The sequence below is a fragment of the Balaenoptera ricei genome, chromosome 4, assembly GCF_028023285.1.
Source record: "Balaenoptera ricei isolate mBalRic1 chromosome 4, mBalRic1.hap2, whole genome shotgun sequence".
Taxonomy (NCBI): domain Eukaryota; kingdom Metazoa; phylum Chordata; class Mammalia; order Artiodactyla; family Balaenopteridae; genus Balaenoptera; species Balaenoptera ricei.
The window spans coordinates 67054106-67079527 of NC_082642.1; the positions used below are offsets into that span (position 1 = coordinate 67054106).

The window sequence follows — 25422 nt, forward strand, 5'->3', positions numbered from 1 at the left end:
ATAGTTGACATACAGTATTAGTTTCAGGTATGCTACATAGTGATTCAAAATCTTTATAGATTACACTCCATTTAAAGTTATTATAGGCCTTCCCTGGTGGCGCAGTGGTTAAGAATCCACCTGCCAATGCAGGGGACACCGGTTTGAACCCTGGTAGGGGAAGATCCCACATGCCACGGGGCAGCTAAGCCTGTGCGCCACAGCTACTGAGCCTGCGCTCTAGAGCCCACATGCCACAACTACTGAGCCCACGTGCCACAACTACTGAAGCCCGTGCGCCTAGAGCCCATGCTCCTCAACAAGAGAAGCCACCGCAGTGAGAAAACCGCACACCACAACGAAGAGTAGCCCCCGCTCGCCGCAACTAGAGGAAGCCCGCGTGCAGCAACCAAGACCCAACGCAGTCAAAAATTAATTACTTAATTAATTTTAAAATATAAATAAAGTTATTATAAAATATTGGCTGTATTCCCTGTGCTGTGCATTACATCCTTGTAGCTTATTTACTTTATACATAGTAGTTTGTACTTCTCAATCCCCTACCCGTATCTTGCCCCTCCCCACTTTGCTCTCCCCACTGGTACCCACTAGTTTGTTCTCTATATCTGTGAGACTGTTTCTGTTTTGTTATATTCATTTGTCTGTTTTGTTTTTTAGATTCCACATGTAAGTGATAGCATACAGTGTTTGTCTTTGTCTGACTTATTTCACTAAGCATAACACCCTCCAGGTCCATCCGTGTTGTTACACATGGCAGAATTTCATTCTTTTTTGTGGCTGGGTAGATACTGACATTTGTGAAGAATACAGTTATGCCCACACACACCCCTCTCACCTTTAAAAAAATTTTTAATGGGAACATTACTTATTTTCTGGAATGTTGGTGGTTTCCTCTTGATTAAGTCAAGGTTCTGTTGCAGCTTCTGGTCAAATAAATGGTTTTATTTTGTGTAAGAGAGCTATTTATTGGCATGCATCTGTAAGAGAGCTGTTTATTAGTATTGATATGTGAGGGAAGTAGATTGAGGTTTCTTGAAGAGAGTTGAGAAGTTGAAGCTATTGGGGTTCTTGCCAGGACAAGTCTGGGAGCCACCTTCAGTTGACAGCTGGTGCTGTTATTTACACTTACGTTTATCTAGGTATCTTTCTGTTCAGCTTGCTTCCTTATTTACTTATTTTTATGTAGTCATTTTGAAGAAGTGGTAAGATATTTTGGAATTTTATTCATAAGTTAGCCTTGCCGTTTTCCAGATCCAGAATGACACCATTTCAAGGAATCTAATTTTCTAGTCCAGAAAAATGATAATACCAAGCAGGAGAGTTTATTTCTGACTTAAGGTGGAAGTAGAAATAATAGTTCTTGAATCGCTGTTGGTACCTGACTATGAGACCCAAATCCAAAACCTGTTTTATTTTTGAAACTTGTATCATTGACTAAGAAATGATTTTTCTTTGCAGCGGAGAAGAATTAGAATGTAACCTGAAAGATCTTAGACCAGCAACTGATTATCATGTGAGGTGAGTATTGGGGAATTCAGATTGCTAAGATAAATAATATGCTCCTTTTTAAGTGTTTGGTTAACAGCACTTGCCTAACTAAAAGTGTCAGTACCTTTGCTCATCGGCCATTCCTTGATGTCCTACACTTGAGAGCATAGAGATTGGGAGTCCATAGAAGTGCTTCTGGTAATAGAAAAGTAGATGATACCCTGAACAGAATTTTAAAATTATTTTTACGAAGTAATTTTTATTTTACGTAGTCTTCTAAGATCCGTTGGAATGCATGGTTTAATGTATAATATTTTTTTCTATAAAGCAATCATTTTTTACCATGGGTATATCAGTTATTATAGACCTTCCATGTAAACTATATGTTCAGCCCAAATGACTAAATAAAGTCCTTCCCATGTTTCAAGTTTGGACCTAAAAGGCAATACGTTTTGAAATAAGTAATGCAAATATCAAAATTATCTCTAGCAAGAGCTAATGCAGTTTGCCAAAACAACTCACATAGTTTGCTACCGAGTCTGAACTCTCTACCATGACTGCTCTGGAAGGCAGGGCTAGCTGATCTCAGGGAGAGACCCAGCCAACCACAGACCTGCGAGGGCGAAAGTATCATCTAAATGTTAACAGAGCCCATCTGATTACTCAGAGATACATCCATACATCCATCTGCAAACAGGCAGATTTTTTAATCTGAATGTGATCCATAATATCGTTTAAATTTTCATTTTAATTTAAACTTTCATTTTATTTAATTTTTAATTTGATCAGAAATTCTCATTTTATCTAATAGGGTGAACAACAACAAATTCTCCTTTATACCAAGATTATGTAATAAAATTGCAAGCATCAAGCACACACCCTTTATTACACTTTCCAAAGGTTAATTCACACCACACGTTCCCTTTGTGGTGGAGTAGAGGCAGGGTAGCCTAGCAGGAAGAGCATATGTTAATTATTAGGACGCTTGAGATCTAATCTGGTTCTGCCCATCAATTGACTGTTTTAACTTTGGTCAATCACAGAGAATCCATGCCACAATTTTCTCGGTAACAAAAGTAAGGAAAGTAGGGCTGTGTTCAGATTATAATATCTTATTAGCTGCACAAGTGTTTAAAACTATGTTTAAAGTAATACATTAAAGAGCAAGGTTTTTACATTCAGTCATAAAGTGTACATCTGCTTAGCTATTGTTTTGTTTAGATGAACTCTGTTGCAACCATCTTTTCCTATTTGAATCAAAACTTTTAGATTTTGAGTGAATTAGCTTTAGCCCAAACATATTGAACTTTTCACACCGTCTATATAAACAAAAAGATTTGTATAACTTGTGAAGCTGAGATGGTAATAGTTTAACCATTCTTTGAAATGGTTGATTTAACAACAAACCAGAAAATGTAACACCATATAGGGAGTCCTGTAAATGTTCTCCATTAGACATTGTTAACATGTGTTTCCTTTTTTCTCTTTTAATGTTCATTGTCATTGCTTTACTAAAGGTTTACTTTATTAATTTTCTGCTCATCCATGAGTTGACAATAACTTTTAAAAAAATTTTAAATGTCACAGTCTGCCCTTTATTTACTGTCCTATCTGTTGTGTGGCCCTTTGTATCTTTTTAACGCCTCTTACAAAGGGTAAACTTGAGAATACTTGCTCATTAATTCTTTTTACGTATCTTATGAACACCTTAAACTTCTGGGCAGATAGAAGGAATAATTAATGGATTCCCCAAAAGACATAGGAGCATGAGGTAGTAGTTACCATCTAGAGGCCTTGGATCCAAGACTTCCTCCTAACACATCGGGGATCCCACCCTTGTGACATATTTGACACTTGTGTGACACCACACATAAACAGCCTAAGGCACCACCAGCTGTTATTTGGTCTAGTGCTCTGCTGGCCAGAGAGATGGAAAATTCTCCCTCTCTTTGATCGTGATCTCTTTATTTTTTTATACAGCAGGTTCTCATTAGTTATCTATTTTATACACATCAGTGTATACATGTCAATCCCAATCTCCCAGTTCATCCCACCACCACCACCACCCCCCTGCCGCTTTCCCCCCTTGGTGTCCATACGTTTGTTCTCTACATGTGTGTCCATTTCTGCCTTGCAAACCTGTTCATCTGTGCCATTTTTCTAGATTCCACATATATGAATTAATATATTTGTTTTTCTCCTTCTGACTTACTTCACTCTGTATGACAGTCTCTAGGTCCATCCACGTCTCTACAAATGACCCAGTTTCGTTCCTTTTTATGGCTGAGTAATACTCCATTGTATATATGCACCACATCTTCTTTATCCTTTCGTCTGTTGATGGGCATTTAGGTTGCTTCCATGACCTGGCTATCATAAATAGTGCTGCAGTGAACATTGGGGTGCATGTGTCTTTTTGTTTTTTGTTTTTTCCACATCTTTATTGGAGTATAAATGCTTTACAATGTTGTGTTAGTTTCTACTGTACAACAAAGTGAATCAGCTATATGTATACATATATCCCCATATCCCCTCCCTCTTGAGCCTCCCTCCCCCCACCCTCCCTATCCCACCCCTCTAGGTCGTCACAAAGCACCAAGCTGATCTCCCTGTGCTATGCGGCTGCTTCCCACTAGCCATCCATTTGACATTTAGTAGTGTATATATGTCAGTGCTATTCTCTCACTTCATCCAAGCTTCCCCTTCACCCCTGTGCCCTCAACTCCGTTTTCCACGTCTGCGTCTTTATTACTGCCCTGCCACTAGGTTTATCAGTACCACTTTTTTAAATGCCATATATATATGCATTAGCCAACAGTATTTGTTTTTCTCTTTCTGACTTCACTCTGTATGACAGATTCTAGGTCCATCCACCTGACTACAAATAACTCAATTTCGTTCCTTTTTATGGCTGAGTAATATTCCATTGTATATATGTGCCACATCTTCTTTATCTAGTCATCTGTTGATGGATATTTAGGTTGCTTCCATGTCTGGCTCTTGTAAATAGTGCTGCAATGAACATTGTTGTATGTGTTTCTTTTTGAATTACAGTTTTCTCAGCGTATATGCCCAGTAGTGGGATTGCTAGGTCATACGGTAATTCTATTTTTAGTTTTTTAAGAAATCTCCATACTGTTCTCCATAGTGGCTGTATCAATTTACATTCCCACCAACGGTGCAAGAGGGTTCCCTTTTCTCCACACCCTCTCCAGCATTTGTTGTTTGTAAAGTTTCTGATGATACCCATTCTAACCGGTGTGAGGTGATATCTCATTGTAGTTTTGATTTGCATTTCTCTAATAATTAGTGATATTGAGCAGTTTTCATGTGCCTCTTGGCCATCTGTATGTCTTCTTTGGAGAAATGTCTATTTAGGTCTTCTGCCCATTTCTTGATTGGGTTGTTTGGTTTTTTTTATATTGAGCTGCATGAGCTGTTTATGTATTTTGGACATTAATCCTTTGTCCATTGATTTGTTTGCAAATATTTTCTCCCATTCTGAGTTTCCTGTAGTTTCCTTTGCTGTGCAAAAGCTTTTAAGTTTCATTACGTCCCATTTGTTTATTTTTGTTTTTATTTCCGTTACTCTAGGGGGTGGGTCATAAAAGATCTTGCTGTGATTTATGTCAAAGAGTGTTCTTCCTATGTTTACCTCTAAAAGTTTTATAGTGTCCGGTCTTACATTTAGGTCTTTAATCCATTTTGGGTTTATTTTTGTATATGGTATTAGGGAGTGTTCTAATTTCATTCTTTTACATGTAGCTGTCCAGTTTTCCCAGCACCGTTTATTGAAGAGACTGTCTTTTCTCCATTGTATATCCTTGCCTCCGTTGTCATAGATTAGTTGACCATAGCTGTGTGGGTTTATCTCTGGGCTTTCTATCCTGTTCCCTTGATCTGTATTTGTTTTTGTGCCAGTACCATATTGTCTTGATTACTGTAGCTTTGTAGTATAGTCTGAAGTCAGGGAGTCTGATTCCTACACTTCCATTTTTTTCCCTCAAGATTACTTTGGCTATTCGGGGTGTTTTGTGTCTCCATACAAATTTTAAGGTTTTTTTTTCTAGTTCTGGAAAAAATACCATTGGTAATTTGATAGGGATTGCATTGAACCTGTAGATTGCTTTGTGTAGTATAGTCATTTTCACAATATTGATTCTTCCAATCCACTAACATGGTGTATCTCTCCATCTGTTTGTGTCATCTTTGATGTCTTTCACCAGTGTCTTATAGTTTTCTTAGTACAGGTCTTTTACCCCCTTAAGTAGGTTTATTCCTAGGTATTTTATTCTTTTTGTTGCAGTGGTGAATGGGATTGTTTCCTTAATTTCTTTCTGATCTTTCATTGTTAGTGTATAGGAATGCAAGAGATTTCTGTGCAGTAATTTTGTATCCTGCTACTTTACCAGATTTATTGATTAGCTCTAGTAGTTTCCTGGTGGCATCGTTAGGATTCTCTGTGTATAGTATCATGTCATCTGCAAACAGTAACAGTTTTACTTCTTCTTTTCCAATTTATATTCCTTTTATTTCTTTTCCTTCTCTGATTGCCATGGCTAAAACTTCCAGAACTATGTAGAATAATAGTGACGAGAGTGGACATCCTTGTCTTGTTCCTGATCTTAGAGGAAATGCTTTCAGGTTTTCACCATTGAGAATGATGTTTGCTGTGGGTTTGTCGTATACAGCCTTTATTATGTTGAGGTAGGTTCCCTCAGTGACCACTTTCTGGAGAGTTTTTATCATAAATGGGTGTTGAATTTTGTCAAAAGCTTTTTCTGCATCTATTGAGATGATCGTATGGTTTTTATTCTTCAATTTGTTAATATGGTGTATCACATTGATTTGCATATATTGAAGATTCCTTGCATCCCTAGGATAAATCCCAGTTAATCAGGGTGTATGATCCTTTTAATGTGTTGTTGGATTCTGTTTGCTAGTATTTTGTTGAGGACTTTTGCATCTATATTCATCAGTGATATTGGTCTGTAATTTTCTTTTTTTGTAGTATCTTTGGCTGGTTTTGGTATCAGGGTGATGGTGGCCTCGTAGAATGAATTTGGGAGTGTTCCTTCCTCTGCAATTTTTTGGAAGAGTTTGAGAAGGGTGGGTGTTAGCTCTTCTCTAAATGTTTGGTAAAATTCAGAATTCACCCGTGAAGCTATCTGGTCCTGGACTTTTGTTTGTTGGAAGATTTTTAATCACAGTTTCAATTTTATTACTTGTGATTGTTCTGTTCATATTTTCTATTTCTTCCTGGTTCAGTCTTGGAAGGTTATACCTTTCTAAGAATTTGTCCATTTCTTCCAGGTTGTCCATTTTATTGGCATAGAGTTGCTTGTAGTAGTCTCTCAGGATGCTTTGTATTTCTGCGGTGTCTGTTGTAACTTCTCTTTTTTCATTTCTAATTTTATTGATTTGAGTCCTCTCCCTCTTTTTCTTGATGAGTCTGTCTGAAGGTTTATCAATTTTGTTTATCTTCTCAAAGAAGCAGCTTTTAGTTTTATTGATCTTTGCTATTGTTTTCTTTGTTTCTTTTTCATTTATTTCTGCTCTGATCTTTATGATTTCTTTCCCTCTGCTAACTTTGGGTTTTGTTTGTTCTTTCTCTAGTTCCTTTAGGTGTAACGTTAGATTGTTTATTTGAGATTTTTCTTGTTTCTTTAGGTAGGCTTGTATAGCTATAAACTTCCCTCTTAGAACTGCTTTTGCTGCATCCCATAGGTTTTAGACCGTCGTGTTTTCATTGTCATTTGTCTCTAGGTATTTTTTGATTTCCTCTTTGATTTCTTCAGTGATCTCTCGGTTATTTAGTAACATATTGTTTAGCCTCCATGTGTTTGTGTTCTTTACATTTTTTTCCCCTGTAATTTCTTTCTAATCTCACAGCATTGTGGTCGGAAAAGATGCTTGATACGATTTCAATTTTCTTAAATTTACCGAGGCTTGATTTGTGACCCAAGATGTGATCTATCCTGGAGAATGTTCTGTGTGCACTTGAGAAGAAAGTGTTTTGTTGTTTTCGGATGGACTGTCCTATAAATATCAATTAAATCTATCCTGGTCTCTTGTGTCATTTAAAGCTTGTGTTTCCTTATTAATTTTCTGTCTTGATGATCTGTCCATTGGTGTAAGTGAGGTGTTAAATTCCCTCACTGTTACTGTGTTACTGTCGATTTCCTCTTTTATAGCTGTTAGCAGTTGCCTTATGTATTGAGGTACTCCTATGTTGGGTGTGTATGTATTTATAATTGTTATATCTTCTTCTTGGATTGATCCCTTGATCATTATGTCGTGTCCTTCCTTGTCTCTTGTAACATTCTTTATTTTAAAGTCTATTTTATCTGATATGAGTATTGCTACTCCAGCTTTCTTTTGATTTCCATTTGCATTGAATATCTTTTTCCATCCCCTCACTTTCAGTCTGTATGTGTCCCCAGGTCTGAAGTGGGTCTCTTGTAGACAGCACATGTATGGGTCTTGTTTTTGTATCCATTCAGCAAGCCTGTGTCTTTCGGTTGGAACATTTAATCCATTCACGTTTAAGGTAATTATCAATATGTATGTTCCTATGACCATTTTCTTAGTTGTTTTGGGTTTGTTTTTGTAGGTCCTTTTCTTCTCTTGTGTTTCCCACTTAGAGAAGTTCCTTTAGCGTTTGTTGTAGAGCTGGTTTGGTGGTGCTGAATTCTCTTAGCTTTTGCTTGTCTGTAAAGTTTTTGATTTCTCCGTTTTATCTGAATGAGATCCTTGCTGGGTAGAGTAATCTTGGATATAGGTTCTTCCCTTTCATCACTTTAAATATATCATGCCACTCCCTTCTGGCTTGTAGAGTTTCTGCTGAGAAATCAGCTGTTAACCTTATGGGAGTTCCCTTGTATGTTATTTGTCATTTTTCCCTTGTTTCTTTTAATAATTTTTCTTTGTCTTTAATTTTTGTCAGTTTGATTACTTTGTTTCTCGGCGTGTTTCTTCTTGGGTTTATCCTGTATGGGACTCTCTGCGCTTCCTGGACTTGGGTGGCTATTTCCTTTCCCATGTTAGGGATGTTTTTGACTATAATCTCTTCAAATATTTTCTCAGGTCCTTTCTCTTTTCTCCTTTTGGTACGCATTATACATGCGAATGTTGGTGTGTTTAATCTTGTCCTAGAGGTTTCTTAGGCTCTGTTCGTTTCTCTTCATTCTTTTTTCTTTATTCTGTTCCGCAGCAGTGAATTCCACCATTCTGTCTTCCTGGTCACTTATCCGTTCTTCTGCCTCAGTTATTCTGCTATTGATTCCTTCTAGTGTATTTTTCATTTCAGTTATTGTATTGTTCATCTCTGTTTGTTTGTTCTTTAATTCTTCTAGGTCTTTGTTAAGCATTTCTTACATCTTCTCAATCTTTGCCTCCATTCTTTTTCCGAGGTCCTGGATCATCTTCACTATCATTATTCTGAATTCTTTTTTCTGGAAGGTTCCGTATCTACACTTCATTTAATTGTTTTTCTGGGTTTTATCTTGTTCCTTCATCTGGTACATAGTCCCCTGCCTTTTCATTTTGTCTATCTTTCAATGTGGGTTTTGTTCCACAGGCTGCAGGATTGTAGTTCTTCTTGCTTCTGCTGTCTGCCCTCTGGTGGATGAGGCTATCTAAGAGGCTTGTACAAGCTTCCTGCTGGGAGGGACTGGTGGTGGGTAGAGCTGGATGTTGCTCTGGTGGGCAGAGCTCAGTAAAACTTTAACCCACTTGTCTGCTGATGGGTGGGGCTAAGTTCCCTCCTGTTGGTTGTTTGGCCTGAGGCGACCCAGCACTGGAGTCTTCAGGCCCTTTGGTGGGGCTAATGGTGGACTCTGGGCGGGCTTATGCCAAGGAGTACTTCCCAGAACTTCTGCTGCGGGTGTCCTTGTCCCCACGGTGAGCCACAGCAGCCCCCTGCCTCTGCAGGGTGCCCTCCAATACTAGCAGGTAAGTCTTGTTCAGTCACCTGTGGAATCACTACTCCTTCCCCCTGGATCCCGATGCGCACGCTACTTTGTGTGTGCCCTCCACGAGTGGAGTCTCTCTTTCCCCCAGTCCTGTTGAAGTCCTGTAATGAAATCCCTATAGCCTTCAAAGTCTGATTCTCTGGGAATTCCTCCTCCCATTGCCAGACCCCCAGGTTGGGAAGCCTGACATGGGGCTCAGAACCTTCACTCTAGTGGGTGGACTTCTGTGGTATAAGTGTTCTCCAGTTTGTGAGTCACCCACCCAGCGGTTATGGGATTTGATTTCATTGTGATTGCACCCCTTCTACAATCTCATTGTGGCTTCTCCTTTGTCTTTGTATGTGGGGTATCTTTTTTGGTGAGTTCCAGCGTCTTCCTGTCAATGATTGTTCAGCAGTTACTCGTGACTCCGGTGCTCTCTCAAGAGGGAGTGAGCGCATGTCCTTCTACTCCGCCATCTTCCAGAACACATCTCTTTTAGTATTTTTAAAAAATTATTTCCTAAAAAAAATGTCTACAGTCCCAATTTTAGTTACTTTGCTCTGGCTATTCCACAGTCCATATAGATCATTCATTCTCTTTCCTTATACAGCGTTTCACTTTTCAAGCTAGAGAATACTCTTAACACTTCCAGCCCCTACGTAGAGTCAGTCTCTTCTGCCTTGAATTGCTTTGGGAGGCAGCTTGACGACATAGTAGGCAGAGCTTGGAATTTGGAATTAATGACTCAGGCACTTACTTAGGGTATGTGATTAGGCAAGCCATGTAAGCTTCAATGTTCTTGTTTTCTTATTCGTAAAATGAGGATAATAACGATACCAGCCTTAGAAAGATGGTATGAGAGCAAATGAAATATATGTGCAAATCTATTATAAATCTGTAACACCTATAAATGTTGTTTTGTTTGTTTTGTTTTTCCAAAGTGGTTGCAGATTTTCCACACTAAAAATAAAAAGGACTTCATGATGAAGTTTGACCATACCACTCGTTATTTTATTGAGATAAAGATATATCATAATTGGAGCTGAAAAAAGCAGAGCAAAAATCTCTTTTTATGATGCAGTTAACATTCCCAAAATCTTAGTTCCAGGAATGTAAGCTTTTATCAACACAGTAGCCTCAAATATAATTTTAAATTTAATAGTCACCTATAAGGCCTCAAAAAGCTACATGGAAATATTTCCTCACTTTTCCACAACAGAAGCTCCAAAAGGATTCCATTACTGTACAGCTGCAAAATGAACAATTATATTTATTACCATTTTCATTTATTTGTACATTACCAATTTAGAAAGTGTTGCCTTATAGGAAGTCTGGAGAGCCAATGATGAAAACAGATGTTTCTTTTAGCAGTGCCAAGCAGGCTGTATTCTTCTAGTTGTTAATAGTGCACCTTTTGACAAAGGCCTGCAGAAGTCTCTGTTCAAATCACTCTTCCGTAGAGTGAAAGGTTTCTTTCTCAGGTCAGATACTGGCATCTCACCTAGGGCTCCTTTCTTGTTGCTTTTGGTTTTGCTATTCTGATTGCATCCCCTTCACATTGCTTGCTTGATATCTTTATGGAATTCTTTTTCTCATTTTCAGTTTTTTCCTCCCTCATGTTAGTGAGTATTGTCTGCATTCACCAGTCAGATACACAACCATTTTTTAAAGTAGCAGCCTCTCAGTCATGGAGTTCTGTTATTGAACTGTATAGTGCTTGGCATCAGTTCCTAGGCAAGAAGAGCTCTTGAATTCTACTTGCCATCACCTCACTGTTACTGGGAATAATTTATTAAGAGACCAGTGGCATCCTTGAGATGGTGCTATAGGTTATGTGTCTGTAGCTGTTCAGATTGGCGCTTGCTATGCCCTTTAGTCCAAATTCCACATTGAAAATTGTATCCTGAGACATTTCAGGTTTTAAAGATTATTTTCCTCACTTTTTGCTATGTATTTTCGTGTCATTGCTCCACATCTATCTGACCACTTTTTTATTTTTTCTCCTAGTGATTGAAGAAAGTAATTCCTCAGTAATTCCTCTATTATGTTGATGTAAAAAATTTAGGTGTTGGGTCCTGGGTTATTTTTATTAAAGTCATCACTTTTATATTAGTTACCCATTTCTTACACAGATTGCTTTTTTTGGTTTAATGTTGGTTGAATGTTTAAAAGGAATCAATTTGTAACTGTCAAAGTGTATTTATTCAGTGTTTCCATATAGGGTATTGTGTTATGGAATGACGCCACCAATGCAGAATCTCCCCTGTGTGTGTGTGTGTTGAGGAAGAAAGAGGAATGAGAAAAATCCAATACATACATACATACAAATAAATAACATTCTATTTTGTAATACTTATGCATAAGTATGTAACTTTACAATCACAAACATTTATATATTCATTTATTTATACATATACAAAGAAAAGCATATTCCTCTTTTAATTGGTAGTTTTATAATTAATAGTGACATTGAAACCATCATTTTACTGTGGGAGTCAAGAATTTATATTTTTATCAATGATAGAATAATCAGGAATTTGAGTGTTGGAATGGATAGCAATTTCAATGCAGAATTTGAGGCCGTTTTGCAGTCATTGTCATAAACAATTTGGCAAAGAGGTTGCCCAGAGATGATACCATGTAATAACATTTCCCAGAAAAATTATGTGATGAAGCATTTCCAAAAATATGTGGTTGACCAGCTCAGTGTGGGGTTATGAAGTAGGTGTTATTTAATTTATTTTTTTTAACATCTTTATTGGAGTATAATTGCTTTACAATGGTGTGTTAGTTTCTGCTGTATAACAAAGTGAATCAGGTATACATATACATCTATCCCCATATATCCTCCCTCTTGTGTCTCCCTCCCACCCTGCCTATCCCACCCCTCTAGGTGGTCACAAAGCACAGAGCTGATCTCCCTGTGCTATGCGGCTGCTTCCCACTAGCTATCTATTTTACATTTGGTAGTGTGTATATTTCAATGCTACTCTCTCACTTCGTCCCAGCTTACCCTTCTCCCTCCCCGTGTCCTCAAGTCCATTCTCTACGTCTGCGTCTTTATTCCTGTCCTGCCCCTAGGTTCCTCAGAACCATTTTTTTTTTTTGATTCCATATATATGTGTTAGCATATGGTATTTGTTTTTCTCTTTCTGACTTATTTCACTCTGCATGACAGACTCTAAGTCCATCCACGAAATAGGTGTTATTGACTAGAAATTGCAGCTCCTGGTATGTTACAGACGTGCTGGAGGAAGGGGGAGGCAAATTTCTGAAATTTTTGGAGCACCTGTTCCATACACATTTAGTTGGTACTTAAACTGAAACAAATGTGCAAACCCAACACAAGATTAGTTATATCCTTAGAAAAGTGTATTCCTCGTTGCTGGTATAAATGCTAAAAGAACTGAATTGTTTGCTGATATATTTAACTTAGGACACTGGTCCTACTCCACAGATCTTCCTGTCACATTGTGGTATTTAGAGAAAACACATCACCATCATGTGAGAAACATGATTGCAACATTCTTGAAAATGTAATGTCATTTACAGAGACTTTTCTGTGAAAATTACTGGTAAAAGCGGAGCAGGTAGTTACTACAGTTATTAGTTGCTATCTATTTACTGAACAATTTGAATTGACAGATGTAATCATGAGGTACTTAGATGTCATGTCAAGTTTTAGGTACTGAGTGCAGCACATTTATATTGCCGCGTAAAATAGATCTTGTTTCCTTTGCAGACAGACTTTTTACAAGTGCAGAGCATTGACTCCTCATTTAGACAAACTATAACATTCTCTGAGTTTAAAGACAAGGGAACTAACTCCTGCCAGCCCGTACAACTGTCCATCCTCAAGTACCTCACATTTTTACTTGTGCCATCAGGTTCCTTCATTCCTACTGTCATCCTCCCAACCTGGCTGTCAGGAGCCTCCTTCTCTCGTGTTTCTCTAGCCCGATAAGTATGGATTTGTGACTCCAAGAATCTCATTGAAAAGAAAGAACGAACTTGGCTGAGTCCAGCTCCCCCCGGATAACTAACTGCGGTCTGCTTGTCCTTGGCAGGCTCTTCCCCTCCCTCCTTTCCTCTGCTCTATTACCCACATGGATCTTAGGTGCTGACTGTTTTTGTGGATGTTTAGGACTTGGTCTATCTGAGTATAGTCTGAATTCATAAGCAAATGCCTAGTGACCGCAACATGAGATACCTCCTGGGAACGGAAGTGGGTAAAGAGGATTGGGTAAAAGGCAGCGAAAAAGCAATCTCAGTTCCGGGGAGCAGTAGGGAGTGGTGGGGGCTCTGAACTGGACAGCACCTGCCCATCTAAAGGGGGAGCTGCTCTCAGTTTCATTTAATTCCTGTCATTCAGGTCTGCAGCTCAGTGTTGCTAGAACTTCTGGTTTTTAAGAGAAGCCAGAGGTTCATTTTTTTAAACGAGAGATCTCCATTTTTTTCAGCATTGGCTTAATTTTTAACTTTTTGTTTCTGAAGATTTCAGTTATAGTCAAAAGTAGACAGTAATTTAATGAACTCTCATATACCCACCACCCAACTTTTTATTCCCTTGGTGCCTTCTCCTACCCCTCCCCCAACAGTTATTTTGAAGTAAAGTCCAGACATCATATTATTTCACCTGTGAACCACATTACCATCATCACACACCCCATGCCCATCCAAAATAAACAAAAATGGTAAATTCCTTCATGTCTTTAAAATCCAGACACTGTTCCCATTTCCTCAACTGTCCTAAAAATGAAGGGTTTATTTCTTCAGTTTGTTGTAATTGGAATTCAGACATGGTTTGAGTATTGTGTTTGGCTTATAGCTCTTAAATTTCTTTTAAGCTATAGGTTTTCCCTCTATCCTTTTTTTCTCTTCTTGCAATTTATTTGTTGGAATAAATTTTTTTTTTGTTGTCCTGTAGACTTTTCCACACTGTGAATTAGCCTGATTGCATCCTGTAGTGTTGCTTAATAATGTTCTCTCCATGTTTCCTATAAAGCAGTGAAGAGGCTTAATCAGATACAGGTTCAATTTTTCTGGCAGGGATTTTATAGATAGTGGCATGGTCTCTCATTAGGAGTGCATAATGTTTGCTTGTCTCTTTTTTGGTGATTGTTGCCTACATCCTTTAATTCATAGGTGGCGGTAATATTTTAAAACACTATATTCCTTCCCTCCCCCCACACGTATTTTGGGCAAAATACAATCGATAAGCCATCAGTTAGAGAATTCAGCTGATCTGTTAAAGTTCAGGCTGGAACCCTGCCCATGTCTGGAACATTCTGTGATTCATTTTTAAGTAACTTACTCCCAGTAAACCTGTCCTGATACATGGAAATGATTTTGCCAAGTCTCCTGTTTCATTTTCTGTTATCATGTGCCTACTTACAGTGAATGCAGAAAGGAGCATTTCTGTCATCAGGTTGTGTGAAGAGCATCCTAATGAGAGGTATCTTTTGTTTGGATCAAATATCATGGTGTCCTCCCCTAAGGCAAACAAGTCAAATATCCAGTAAATATGTATTTTACCTGTTAGAATGGAAGGTAGGCATGTCTGTTAGTACTTTTGACTTGCATGGCCTCTATAAATTTTTTGTGGTGGACTTTAGGTGTATGATTTTTAAAATCCTTTCTCCTCAGTTAGGTCCTATTTTCCATAATGTTATCTGTAGCTGTTATTTATTCATTGGGCAGAGTGAGGGGAAGTGGATTGCAGGATGAATAGGACAGTAGGGAATACAGTATAGCAGTTAGATCTCCATGACTGAGTACAATTGATCCGACTTTCTAGCTGTGTAGCTTTGGGAAATTTACTTCACCTCTCTAGTCTGAGTGTTCTTCTGTCTTTAATGGCAGCTCATAAAGAGTTGTTAGGAGTTAAGGACTTGATGTATTTACAAATTCTGAATAGCTTAATCCATGCATCTTTTTTAGGCAGCAAAGGATTCTTTGTTGTCTTTTTAAAAGAGTATGTTTTCACGTTTTTTTTTTTAATGCCCAATATTTAAAAAATGAAAAAGTAGAAAAGAAGATGGTAAAAATCAGCATAATCCTATTTTATGCTATTTGAAAGGAATGTAGTTTTATAATAGTGTGTTATATGCTTTTTTTTCACAGCTTCTTTGGAGAAATCAGGTCCATATGTTGAGTATCGAGCCAGGCATTTTAATGTGCAGAATGCCCATCCTTAATCTTGGCTCCAGGTGTAAGAGTTAGATGTTCACATGGGTAAACTGTACCTGAACCGTGTTTTTAATGAATTAGAAGAGAGATGCATTTGGCAGCAGCAAGCCTGTTTCTGTGTGTGAAATGTGCTTATCTCTACCTAAATATCTGCAGTATTATAAACAGTTCAAAGATGATATCTACTTTGTTGTTTGTACTTCTACCTCTCCCTCTCGGTTTGTGGACTCATCACTGCTTCTTGTCTCCTTTGACCCAACCCTCATCTGTACTTTTAGCCTTTTTCCAGACAAAGTCAACCAGAGAGTGGCTTGATGGATTTTAGAATACATATTTGGAGGCCATTTTGGGGAAAAAGGGTATTTCCTCGTTGAGCATATTCTTCTCCAGTCAGTAGACTCTGCCCGTCTTACATGGGGCTGGGTGGCTCTGACAGTTAGTGGGAGGAGAGAATGCATTGAGTCACATCGCCTGCTGGGATGATTTTCCCCTGAAAATGCTGACCATAGTTAGGTCAGGACAAGACCAGTAAATAAGAATAAGGGTCATGGTGTGTACTACATAAGAAATTCTGTTCCTCTGTGGAAAGTCCTGGGGCAAAGCTGAGATAAAAACCCCGGTCTTCTGTGATGGGCCTCTGCCACTGACTGTATTTGTCTGTCTGTTTTCAGGGTATATGCTATGTACAATTCCGTAAAGGGATCCTGCTCTGAGCCGGTTAGCTTCACCACCCACAGCTGTGCACCCGAGTGTCCTTTCCCACCTAAGCTGGCACACAGGAGCAAAAGTTCACTAACCTTGCAGTGGAAGGTGGGTAGCGCCAAGTGGCGGGAATATTCTGAAGTCTGTAGCCATTTGAAACATTTATTTAGCAGTATTCCAGTTTGGTGGTGGTGTTTCATTTTCTGCATAGTGACTATGTGAAACAAATTATAATGATATCAAAAGTTGCCATCTCTATAAAAATTGGGCAAAACAATGGGAGAGGGAACTGTGAAATCAAGTGTTAGCTTTCTTTGCAGGGTCATGAGCAATACTTTATAAGTGATATGAATACTTAAGATACCTAAATGTCATCACTTTCTAATGGTTTAATTCATTTCAACAGACATTTGAGGACTTGAGTAAAAAGTTTTTGTGAAGAAAGATTTAGAGATAAAGTAGGTTTATGGGGTCCGTTGGCTTCTTTCAGTGGTGACTCTGCAATGTCTAATATTTAAAACTGCCTAGAATGTTTAGTGTTCTAAACTACATTAAGGTTTCATTAATTTTGACTAATTAGGCCGTAGGTCAGTTAGGATTACTAATTATTTTTTTTAACATCTGAATCAGGTAGTAGTTCTCATGAAATACAACTTTTTGGCTACAAATAACTCTTGTCAAAGAGAGGTCCTTAAACTAGTATATCATTGGCTTATCAGTCACAGTTGTGTGTTTGTAAGAAAATAGTAGATTATGTTATCAATCTCTATAGTAATTATTTCTGTATATTTATACTTTAAAATATAGTTCAAAATGTAAAATTTATAGAGGTAGAGATAATAAAGATTTGTGGTATTGGGGGGAAACACTGATGTTCAAATAAGATGACTAGGGAGATTCCTTATTGGTGAACAAATACTTTGTCCTTTTGTTCTTAGACCAGAGGGTCAAATTTATCTTGGGAGTTGATGAAAGCAGTTGAGAGCAGTGGTTAGCAACAAAGCATGGACTTCTGTAGACCCCTCTCGTAGCCAGTGGCCAACATTGAATGTGTTATTTGGACAAAGGCAAAGTTGTAGAATCTGAACTATTTTATTTTCCTTCCTGGCTTCCAGGGATAATCCAGGTCAGTGATTCCCCACCTTTTCAGAGTTTTAACACCCAACTGGTCATCATTGTTTTAAGTCCTTGGAGCATATACGTCCATTTTAAAATGTGTTCTGTATTTATACATATACGTATATAAATATATCTTAAGGAAAGAATTAAAATCCATTTTGTTTGGAAAAGTATAAGAAATCTTAAAGATTACCAGAGAGACCCTGGGGTCTTATAAACCTAAAGTTGGGAATCACTGATACATACTCTGCTTAAAACCTGGATGAAATTCAGACCTCAGGCAGACCAGCAACTTCAAGAAAAAGATTCTTACTAGGAGGAAAATGTTTCACAATTTCTTTCTCCCTTTATTTGATTGTAAATCAGAAGCATATTATTGTTCCATTCAGTTACGCGCAAACTTGAAAGTTCTGGATTCAGTTCAGTTTTTGTGTTCTTAGAACAGATTTTCCAATAACGGTGCTCCAGTTGGGGGTACAAGGAGAGGGCGACCATGCTCTGGCTGCCCATCTGTCCTTGAAGCCACCAGGACACTGAGAGAGCTCAGGGCCCTCTAACGTCATCCTGTTAGCGCCAGGAGATAGGGCAACACAAACACCAGGGGCTGTGTCCCCACCCTCAAGGAATCAGGGACTCGGTGGTGGGGCAGGACATCAGAAAGGAATATATGAGCATCATAAATGTAGTTCTTACCTTAGAAATGGGTTCTCAGCTAAAACCTTGATTTTGTCCGTTATTTAGAACTTTAAATGTAACCCTATCCTTTCTCCCAAATCGAGCCCACAAAAGCCTGAAATTGCAGTTTAGTAGAACATACAGCACTCACCCGTAATTGGGGCTTGGAACTCTAAGATTATATGACTCAGAAGAAGGAAGGAAGGAAAGGCCAGGGCGAAGAGTTTCTTTATTAATTAACTAATATTTACTGAGCCCTCGATGTTAATACATTTATTATTAACACTAATAATGCAACAGCTACTGTTTACTGACTGCTTCCTGTAACACCGGGGCAGTTTAGTAAGTGATTTACATATATTCTCCCAATTCCTTATCACACCCATCCATTCTTGGAATAAGAAACTAAGCATTGATATTAAGCAACTTACATCAGACCACTCGTGACAAACAGCCGAGAGGGGCTTCAGTGTAGCTCTGGTGACCTGGCTGCCTTTGCTGGGGGCAGGTCACCACATTCTATGGGGCCCTGGCTCTCTCCTGCGAAGAGCCAGGCCCAGGTGCGTTTGTGCTTGGGAGACATGGTCTTACTATCTTAGTGCTGTGAGGGACTCCACAGTAGCACTCCCTTCTGGCAGCTCTGACCCTACAAAGCACTCTTCTCCAGAGTTCTTTACTTCTCTTCCCATTGTCCAAAGCCTGCTTTCTCAGTAAAGCAGATCTCAGTATGCTTTTAGGAGGAAAGCAAATGATGATTTGCTTTTTGCTAATATGCTGAGGGCTAATTGCCCCTGGTAATCTATCCAGGAGATCCCGGTTTTTCTCATTTTTAAAAAAAGGGCAACCTTAATGCCACAGAAGGCTTTCTAATCTTAAACTCTTAAAACAACAACAAAAACTGTATGGGGGAAGTTACAAAAATATGGACTTTAGACTCTTGAACCTAGGTGGGTCAGCTTTACCTTATCAGACCCCAAGCAGTGCCTCTGTTTCTCCCCTGTCTTGTTTCTCCTCCAGCCTTGAACTTAACATGCCTCTTAAAAGTTTTATCCCCGGAGGAGGAAGTAAGGCACCATGTGGGTGTAAAGGTAGAGGTGGTGGGGAAGGCAGGCTTGGCTGTTTGTGGGGTACGATTTATTAATAGTGGGGCTCTCTCTACTAGTTGAGTTGTATTAAAATTGGTTTTGTGATAATGTTTGAAGAAGCAAATGCAGGAGGTATCCAGGGTTATCCCCCTGCAGGGAGAGTACAGTACTAGGATGGACATTGTATTTGAACCAAGTGGAGAGCTTATAACTTTTGTCTGTGAACAACTTTCTCTAATCTCATTTTATTTATTTATTTTTTTAGGCACCAATTGACAACGGTTCAAAAATCACCAACTACCTTTTAGAATGGGATGAGGTAATCATATTTTTATGTTCATCCATCTAAAACACCTTTTAAAAATGAAATTGCTGAACAAATGCCATTTTATTCTTTTTTGAAGATATGCTAAACACATGGAAAAAATAATGTAAGTAGAGAAAAATTTAAACCAATAGTTATTGACTGTGGAAAATGAAGACGGACTGAAGTGTAGTGAATTGTGCATTAAAATATATTTATTTGACTTATTTGCAAGGAATGCTACTGAAAGAAAAGATAGGATCTTATCTATTGTGGAGACCCTAGTATCTGACCAAGAATTGACTTCTTTGTTATCTTGACTGCCCAGGGCCAGCCTGCATAGATGGTTTCCATAAGGTAAAACGCACTGCAGCCTGGGAAGCCTAGTTTGTTTCTCTGTGGGAGCAGGGCAGGGGAGACGACAGCACCTGGAGGTCTCACCCACCTGCGAGCACCCTACCTGCTAGACCATCCTAGAAGGGGTGCCCCCTTTGCTGTTTCTGTCACCAGAGGCCTTGGATGGTATCCATGGTGAAGTCTTCTTACACTGTAGGCCACTCTCTGCTGAATGGTGACCCAATGCTTTCCTGGCCTCACTAACACTGCACAGAATCTCAGGCAGGAACACGGGATGCAGAAATCTTCTGTTTCTAAAAAGCAATGATACTATTCTTGTATATCTTAATTCCGTTCATTCATTTACCTGTGTTTTATTCTCTTTCTGTGATCAAGCAAACAGACTAAGGATTTTAAGAATAGGAAATGTTGACTTTGGAGAGTAATGCAAGTTAACTAGTCTTTGTGACTTAACTTTAGGGGCACTGAAAGATTCAGAACACAGGCTTAGGCAAAAAGCCACTTGTCAAGTGTGGGAAAAATATTTTAACCAAATGTAAAATGAAAACGGATCAAATTCTCATGATGAAATTTTGATGTGGAAAGGGGGCTCTTTATCTTCTGCTTTTTGCAGAAGCATATTTTCCCATCTGGGTTGCATCTGAACAGCTAGAGTTCCAAGTTACCAAAGACAATGATCTATTGTTCTTAGGATCCTTGTGAGTAGTTCCTATGTACAGATTGGTGAAATCTCAGACTTAACCAGTATATTTTACAGATTAGGTGGATTTCACGTTAAGGCGGCTTGATTGGAAAGTGAAACCACCCCCTATGGTCCTTGTGGTTGAGGTTTTATATCGAGATAGAGTTTACCCAGTAAAGAGCTTTTTTCCTCTCCATATCTTCTCAGCGCACTGGTGAGTGTGTGTGTGTGTGTGTGTGTGTGTGTGTGTGTGCCCTGTGTTTTTTGCTGCTTCTCTGCCTTGGACCATGGCTTCATAAGTTAAGTAAGGTCAGTGGGAAACCTCAAGAAAAACCCAGGTGCTGCAGGAAATGGTAATGGTGACTCAGTTGTTGGCCACCTTACCTTTGAATTTGACTTGAAAGTGTGCTGGCATGATGCTGGGAGGAAACATGCTACAGCCTCACATGAAATGGAGAAGCTCCTCTGATGATCATTTGTACTCAGTAGGACCCACTATGGACGAATGACCACAGAATGTGAAGTTGTTTATTTTGGGCCTTCTCCTGCCTTTCCCGTCCTTGCTCTCCTTCCATCTTGCCCTCACTTCCATCCTAATTCTTCTGTCTTCCCCTTTCCTCTTTATATTCCTTTCCTCTTTATATTCCCTTCCTGCTGGTGTCGGCTCTGGTGAGCTTTCCTGGAAATTCCAGGCTAATTGACTATAGGCCTTTTGCCAACACAGGAATCCTTTTATGTCCTGTGGCTTAATATTCTTCAAGGAAGAAAATCAAATGTACAGAGAACAACATCTGACCTGCAGAAAGTGAGAGCACGTGAGGCTCTGGCTCTTCCTCCAAAACCTTCTGCTGGTGGTGTCTGAGCCAGGTGCACCTGGTACACATCTCTTTCCAGACCATGCCCTGGTGGAGTACGGTGGGGCAGGAGAACAGGAGGGGGGTTCAGCTGGAGTTCCCCCACGCCCAACCCTCTCCAAAGCCAGAGCTCGCCTCTCCCAGCCACGCCCTCACGGCCTCTATGGCACCCAGGGGGCTGTAGAAACAAGCTTAAAGGGCAGAAAGGTGGGTGGGTGCACAAAGGAGCAGATCCCCGCCTGAGAGGGAAGCAGGTATTGTTCAGTCTCGAAGAAGCTTTTGTTCAGGAGTCTCACCCCGCCCCATTCCTGCTGTGGCACCTGGTCTGAGAATCACAGCTTGGGGTGAGGTGACCCCATCTACATACATGCCACCACGAATGTCTCATCCCATATTTTTATTATATCAGCCCTGGCTAGAGTTCCCAGAATTTATTCTTTTGCTCAATTTTTTTTTAAACATTTATTTCATTTATTTTTTATTTTTTTGGCTGCGTCAGGTCTTAGTTGCGGTACACGGGATCTTCATTGGGCACGCGGGCTCTTCGTTGTGGCGTGCAGGCTTCTCTCTAGTTGTAGCGTGCAGGTTTGCTTTCTCTAGTTGAGGCGCGGGCTCAGTAGTTGTGGCACGCGGTCTTAGTCACCCTGTGGCATGCGGGATCTTAGTTCCCCGACCAGGGGTCGAACCTGCGTCGCCTGCATTGGAAGGCGGATTCTTTACCACTGGACCACCAGGACAGTCCCTCTTTTGCTCAAATTTTTAATCACCATTCCAATAAAATAATTAGTGTAAAATTCTGAAGGTGTTAGTAAACTAAGAGCACAGGGCCTCAAGTCCTACTGTCAAGTTTCTAGAAAAAGAACTTCACGAATGAAGGAGCAGAAGCAGAGAGGCCAGTGAGTACCTGGCCTTTATTTCTCCTATGGCTGGGGATGCTGTGCTGAGCTGACCTTAAAATCAAGAGCTAACCGCCTGCTGGTCTCTGAAGGCAGGTGTGGCCCTAATGGGGAACAGAAAACAGAACCGTGAAGCATGGGGGGGAAGCTGATACAGCCTCTCTCCTAAATTCATTGTCAATAATGTCACATCACTGTTCACAGACTTCACTTGGGAATTAACTCACTAATAGTTCTGCAAGAGGGCTGGATGCCTACTTTTCTCCGTGAGTAATTGTGCCTAGCCACTCCCTTAATTTTTCCATCACTGCAGGAAGTAACTGTGACTACGAGATGGTAATGAGCGACTAAAAATGGAACGCACAGGTGTCACTGGCTTTTCAGCTATAGCCATCAGTTTCAGTTTTCTCCTGAGACAGATCAGTTTTCATAACTTGGAAAGGTGTGGGCTTTCCTGGCCACGTCCCTTTGTTGGGGTGACTCAGATAAGTGGTAGTGTGAGTTCTACTCTTAGATATTGTTTTAACGCGTGCTCTACAGAAATGCTAACTGGTGCTATTAGCAGCTAGTTCCTCAGCACAAACGCAGGTCTCTTAAGATCTCACTGTGAACACGTGGCGTGGATTCATGCTGATGTGTTCAGTGACATGGTGTTCACCCAAAGAGAACTGGATTGTTTCTGCTTTGTCTCTAACTAGTCAAACAAATAATTTAACCCCCAAGTCTCAGCTTCTCCACTTGAAAAATAACGTCTGTTATCTCACAGGTAGGTTAAAATTGAATGAGACAACTTGGACAATGACAGATCCTGTGTAATGAGTATTTCAGACCACCTAAGCACATTGATGTTAAGATCTGGGGTAGGAAAAGTCAACAATACAGAAGGAGTGTATGAAAGGAATATGACATTTTTCTGTCAGGAACTTATGCAGGAGCCCTGAGGTTAATAGCTCTGGTTTGAACTAAATAAAGACGGATGTTAGTGCTATATATAGATGCTAATTTGCCATTAGCTTTGCTTCCAGACATGACATGTTGGGAATATACGAAAGAACCAGAAAAATCGCTTTGTGGGAATGTGACTAGTGGAGTTCCCGAGACTCTCCCTCACATGTGACTCAGCTAGCCCAAAAAGGGATGTCACCTTTGACTTTCCCGGTGACTAATGAGTGAACGCAACTGTAGAGCACAGCAGACCGAGAATGACATAAATACTGCAGAAATCAAGGGGAGTATGTTTTGAACTTGAACAGAAAAGGCCGGCAGCAGGTAGAGCCCAGAAGCCCGTGGGGAACCATCAGGCAGCCTGGCCTGGGCTCAGCAGCTCCACTGCAGGAACCTAGAGTAGGCGGCAGGCCCCAGACTGTCGCTTTGTGGGCATCTAGTTCCGGAGCAGCCAGCCTAGCTCATGCAGGGAAAGAGCTTGCCCCGTAGGAGGTGCTTGGCTCCTGCTTTATTAATCAGATTCCTGTTTCACTTAGGCGTTAGTTAGATTGATAATCTTTCAAAAGGCTCCTTGGCACGAGTGAATTTGCACGTGGCTTTTCTGGTTAGACAGCCCTTCTTGGAAGAACCGTAGCATTGGCAAGCAGAGTGACTTCCTGGCCTCACGAAGCGGGTGAGGAGAGCCTCGCCGAGAGTGCAGCTGACGCCGTCTCTGAGGAGCCCTGCTGCCCGAGGCTGCAGAGCCTGTTGTTCAGTGGAGAAGACTGGGAAGGCCAGTGCCTACTCCCCAGCCCCTCGCCGATGCCTGGCTGAAAGTCAGGGGATGGTGCCGCTTGCCCAGGCCCACGAGCTCTTTGCCCATTCTCAGGGAGTGCCCTCTTGGAGATTGGAGAGTGGGGTCCCAGGTTCGTCTGTCATTTGTCCATCAAAAGCCGTATTTTACATAAGGGTTAAATCAGTGACCTGGCAGAACGACAGTGTTTTGCCACATCACAGATCTTTACCACCCCACGTCAAAGGGTGGTTTCTGAGGTCCCAGGGAGCAGCTTCCTCCACTCTAGCCCCTATGGAAGGAAACTAGGCAAGGAAGGATTTAATAACTCAGAGAAGTCCACAGGTATCAAAGACAGAGCTGAGTTAAAAGGAGCCCTCTCTTTTAGGGACCCCAGACATCTGCACACTGGAAGCAGATTCTCCGTGCTTTTTACCATTTGTCGTGTGTTATGACAAATGGGGGTTATTATGTATTAGGGCAGCAGACTTTGTGGGGAGCTTCCAGCTGAGGCTATATTACGTATGCGCATCTTGGTCCTTGGCGCCTAATTTATCAACTCATTTGTCCTGCTTGTTGGTTGCCAGCTAGAGGATGGCCGCCTTGGGCCTTGGCTAGGTGGGTGAACTGAGCCCATCCGTCCCTTGGTTCATCCCTTCTATAGGCAGCCTGCTCTAAAATCACCCCCTTCCCTTCACTGGGATAGTCTCAACACATTGATCCTATCAGAGCACTCGACCTCAGGTGAACCTCCGTATATGGAGAGATATATAAGAACATTATGTTTGTTTGTTTTAAACCAGAGGAACATCCTTGGCTATTTCAGATAGCCAAGCCTCTCCCATTAATATAAAAAACTAGTGTGCCAGGGGATAAAATGCATGCAGTATTTATTTAGTAACATGCAGCCACAAACTACGCTACCCCCTTTTCTTACCTTTGAAAATTCCTCTGTGCCAGAGTGGTCAGTTAAATGAAAGAGGCATCACTGAGGGGAGAGTGAGGTTTGGTGCAAAGAACTTTGGAACCCACCCAGATGTGGAGTGTCCCCACCTCCCTGTTTTGAACCCCTTCTTATATATGGCTATGCTGAACACATACATGCTTTTATATCTCAAGCCAACATTTATCTTTGATGTTGCCTAGGGTCGGCCAACGCTGGTACAACTTCTAAATATAGATGTACTAGCAGACTAAATCTTCGAGCCTGGCAGTAGTTCAGTTGGCCAGTGCAGCCTTATTTTTTATTTGATTTATTGTTGATGTTTCTGACAGGTTGAACTATGCTGTTACAGAGAGTGCCTAGCCCAGAATCGCTCGGCCCATGTCTGGATCCAGCAGCCATGGGCCACGAGCACATGACAGCTGACAACCAAATGCATGTTATTTATTTAGCAGG

The 25422-nt window shown here is 40.3% G+C and overlaps 1 protein-coding gene across 4 annotated transcripts in view; it reads left to right on the plus strand.

Moving 5' to 3' along the window:
• The window catches only part of FNDC3B (fibronectin type III domain containing 3B), a 350111-nt gene that overhangs the window by 256513 nt on the left and 68176 nt on the right, over window positions 1-25422 (plus strand). For all 4 annotated transcript variants that reach the window (XM_059920533.1, XM_059920537.1, XM_059920536.1 and 1 more), the window contains exons 9-11: window positions 1459-1518; window positions 16304-16442; window positions 19479-19532. In XM_059920533.1, the coding sequence (XP_059776516.1) occupies window positions 1459-1518; window positions 16304-16442; window positions 19479-19532 (253 nt within the window). The remainder of the gene's footprint in view (window positions 1-1458; window positions 1519-16303; window positions 16443-19478; window positions 19533-25422) is intronic.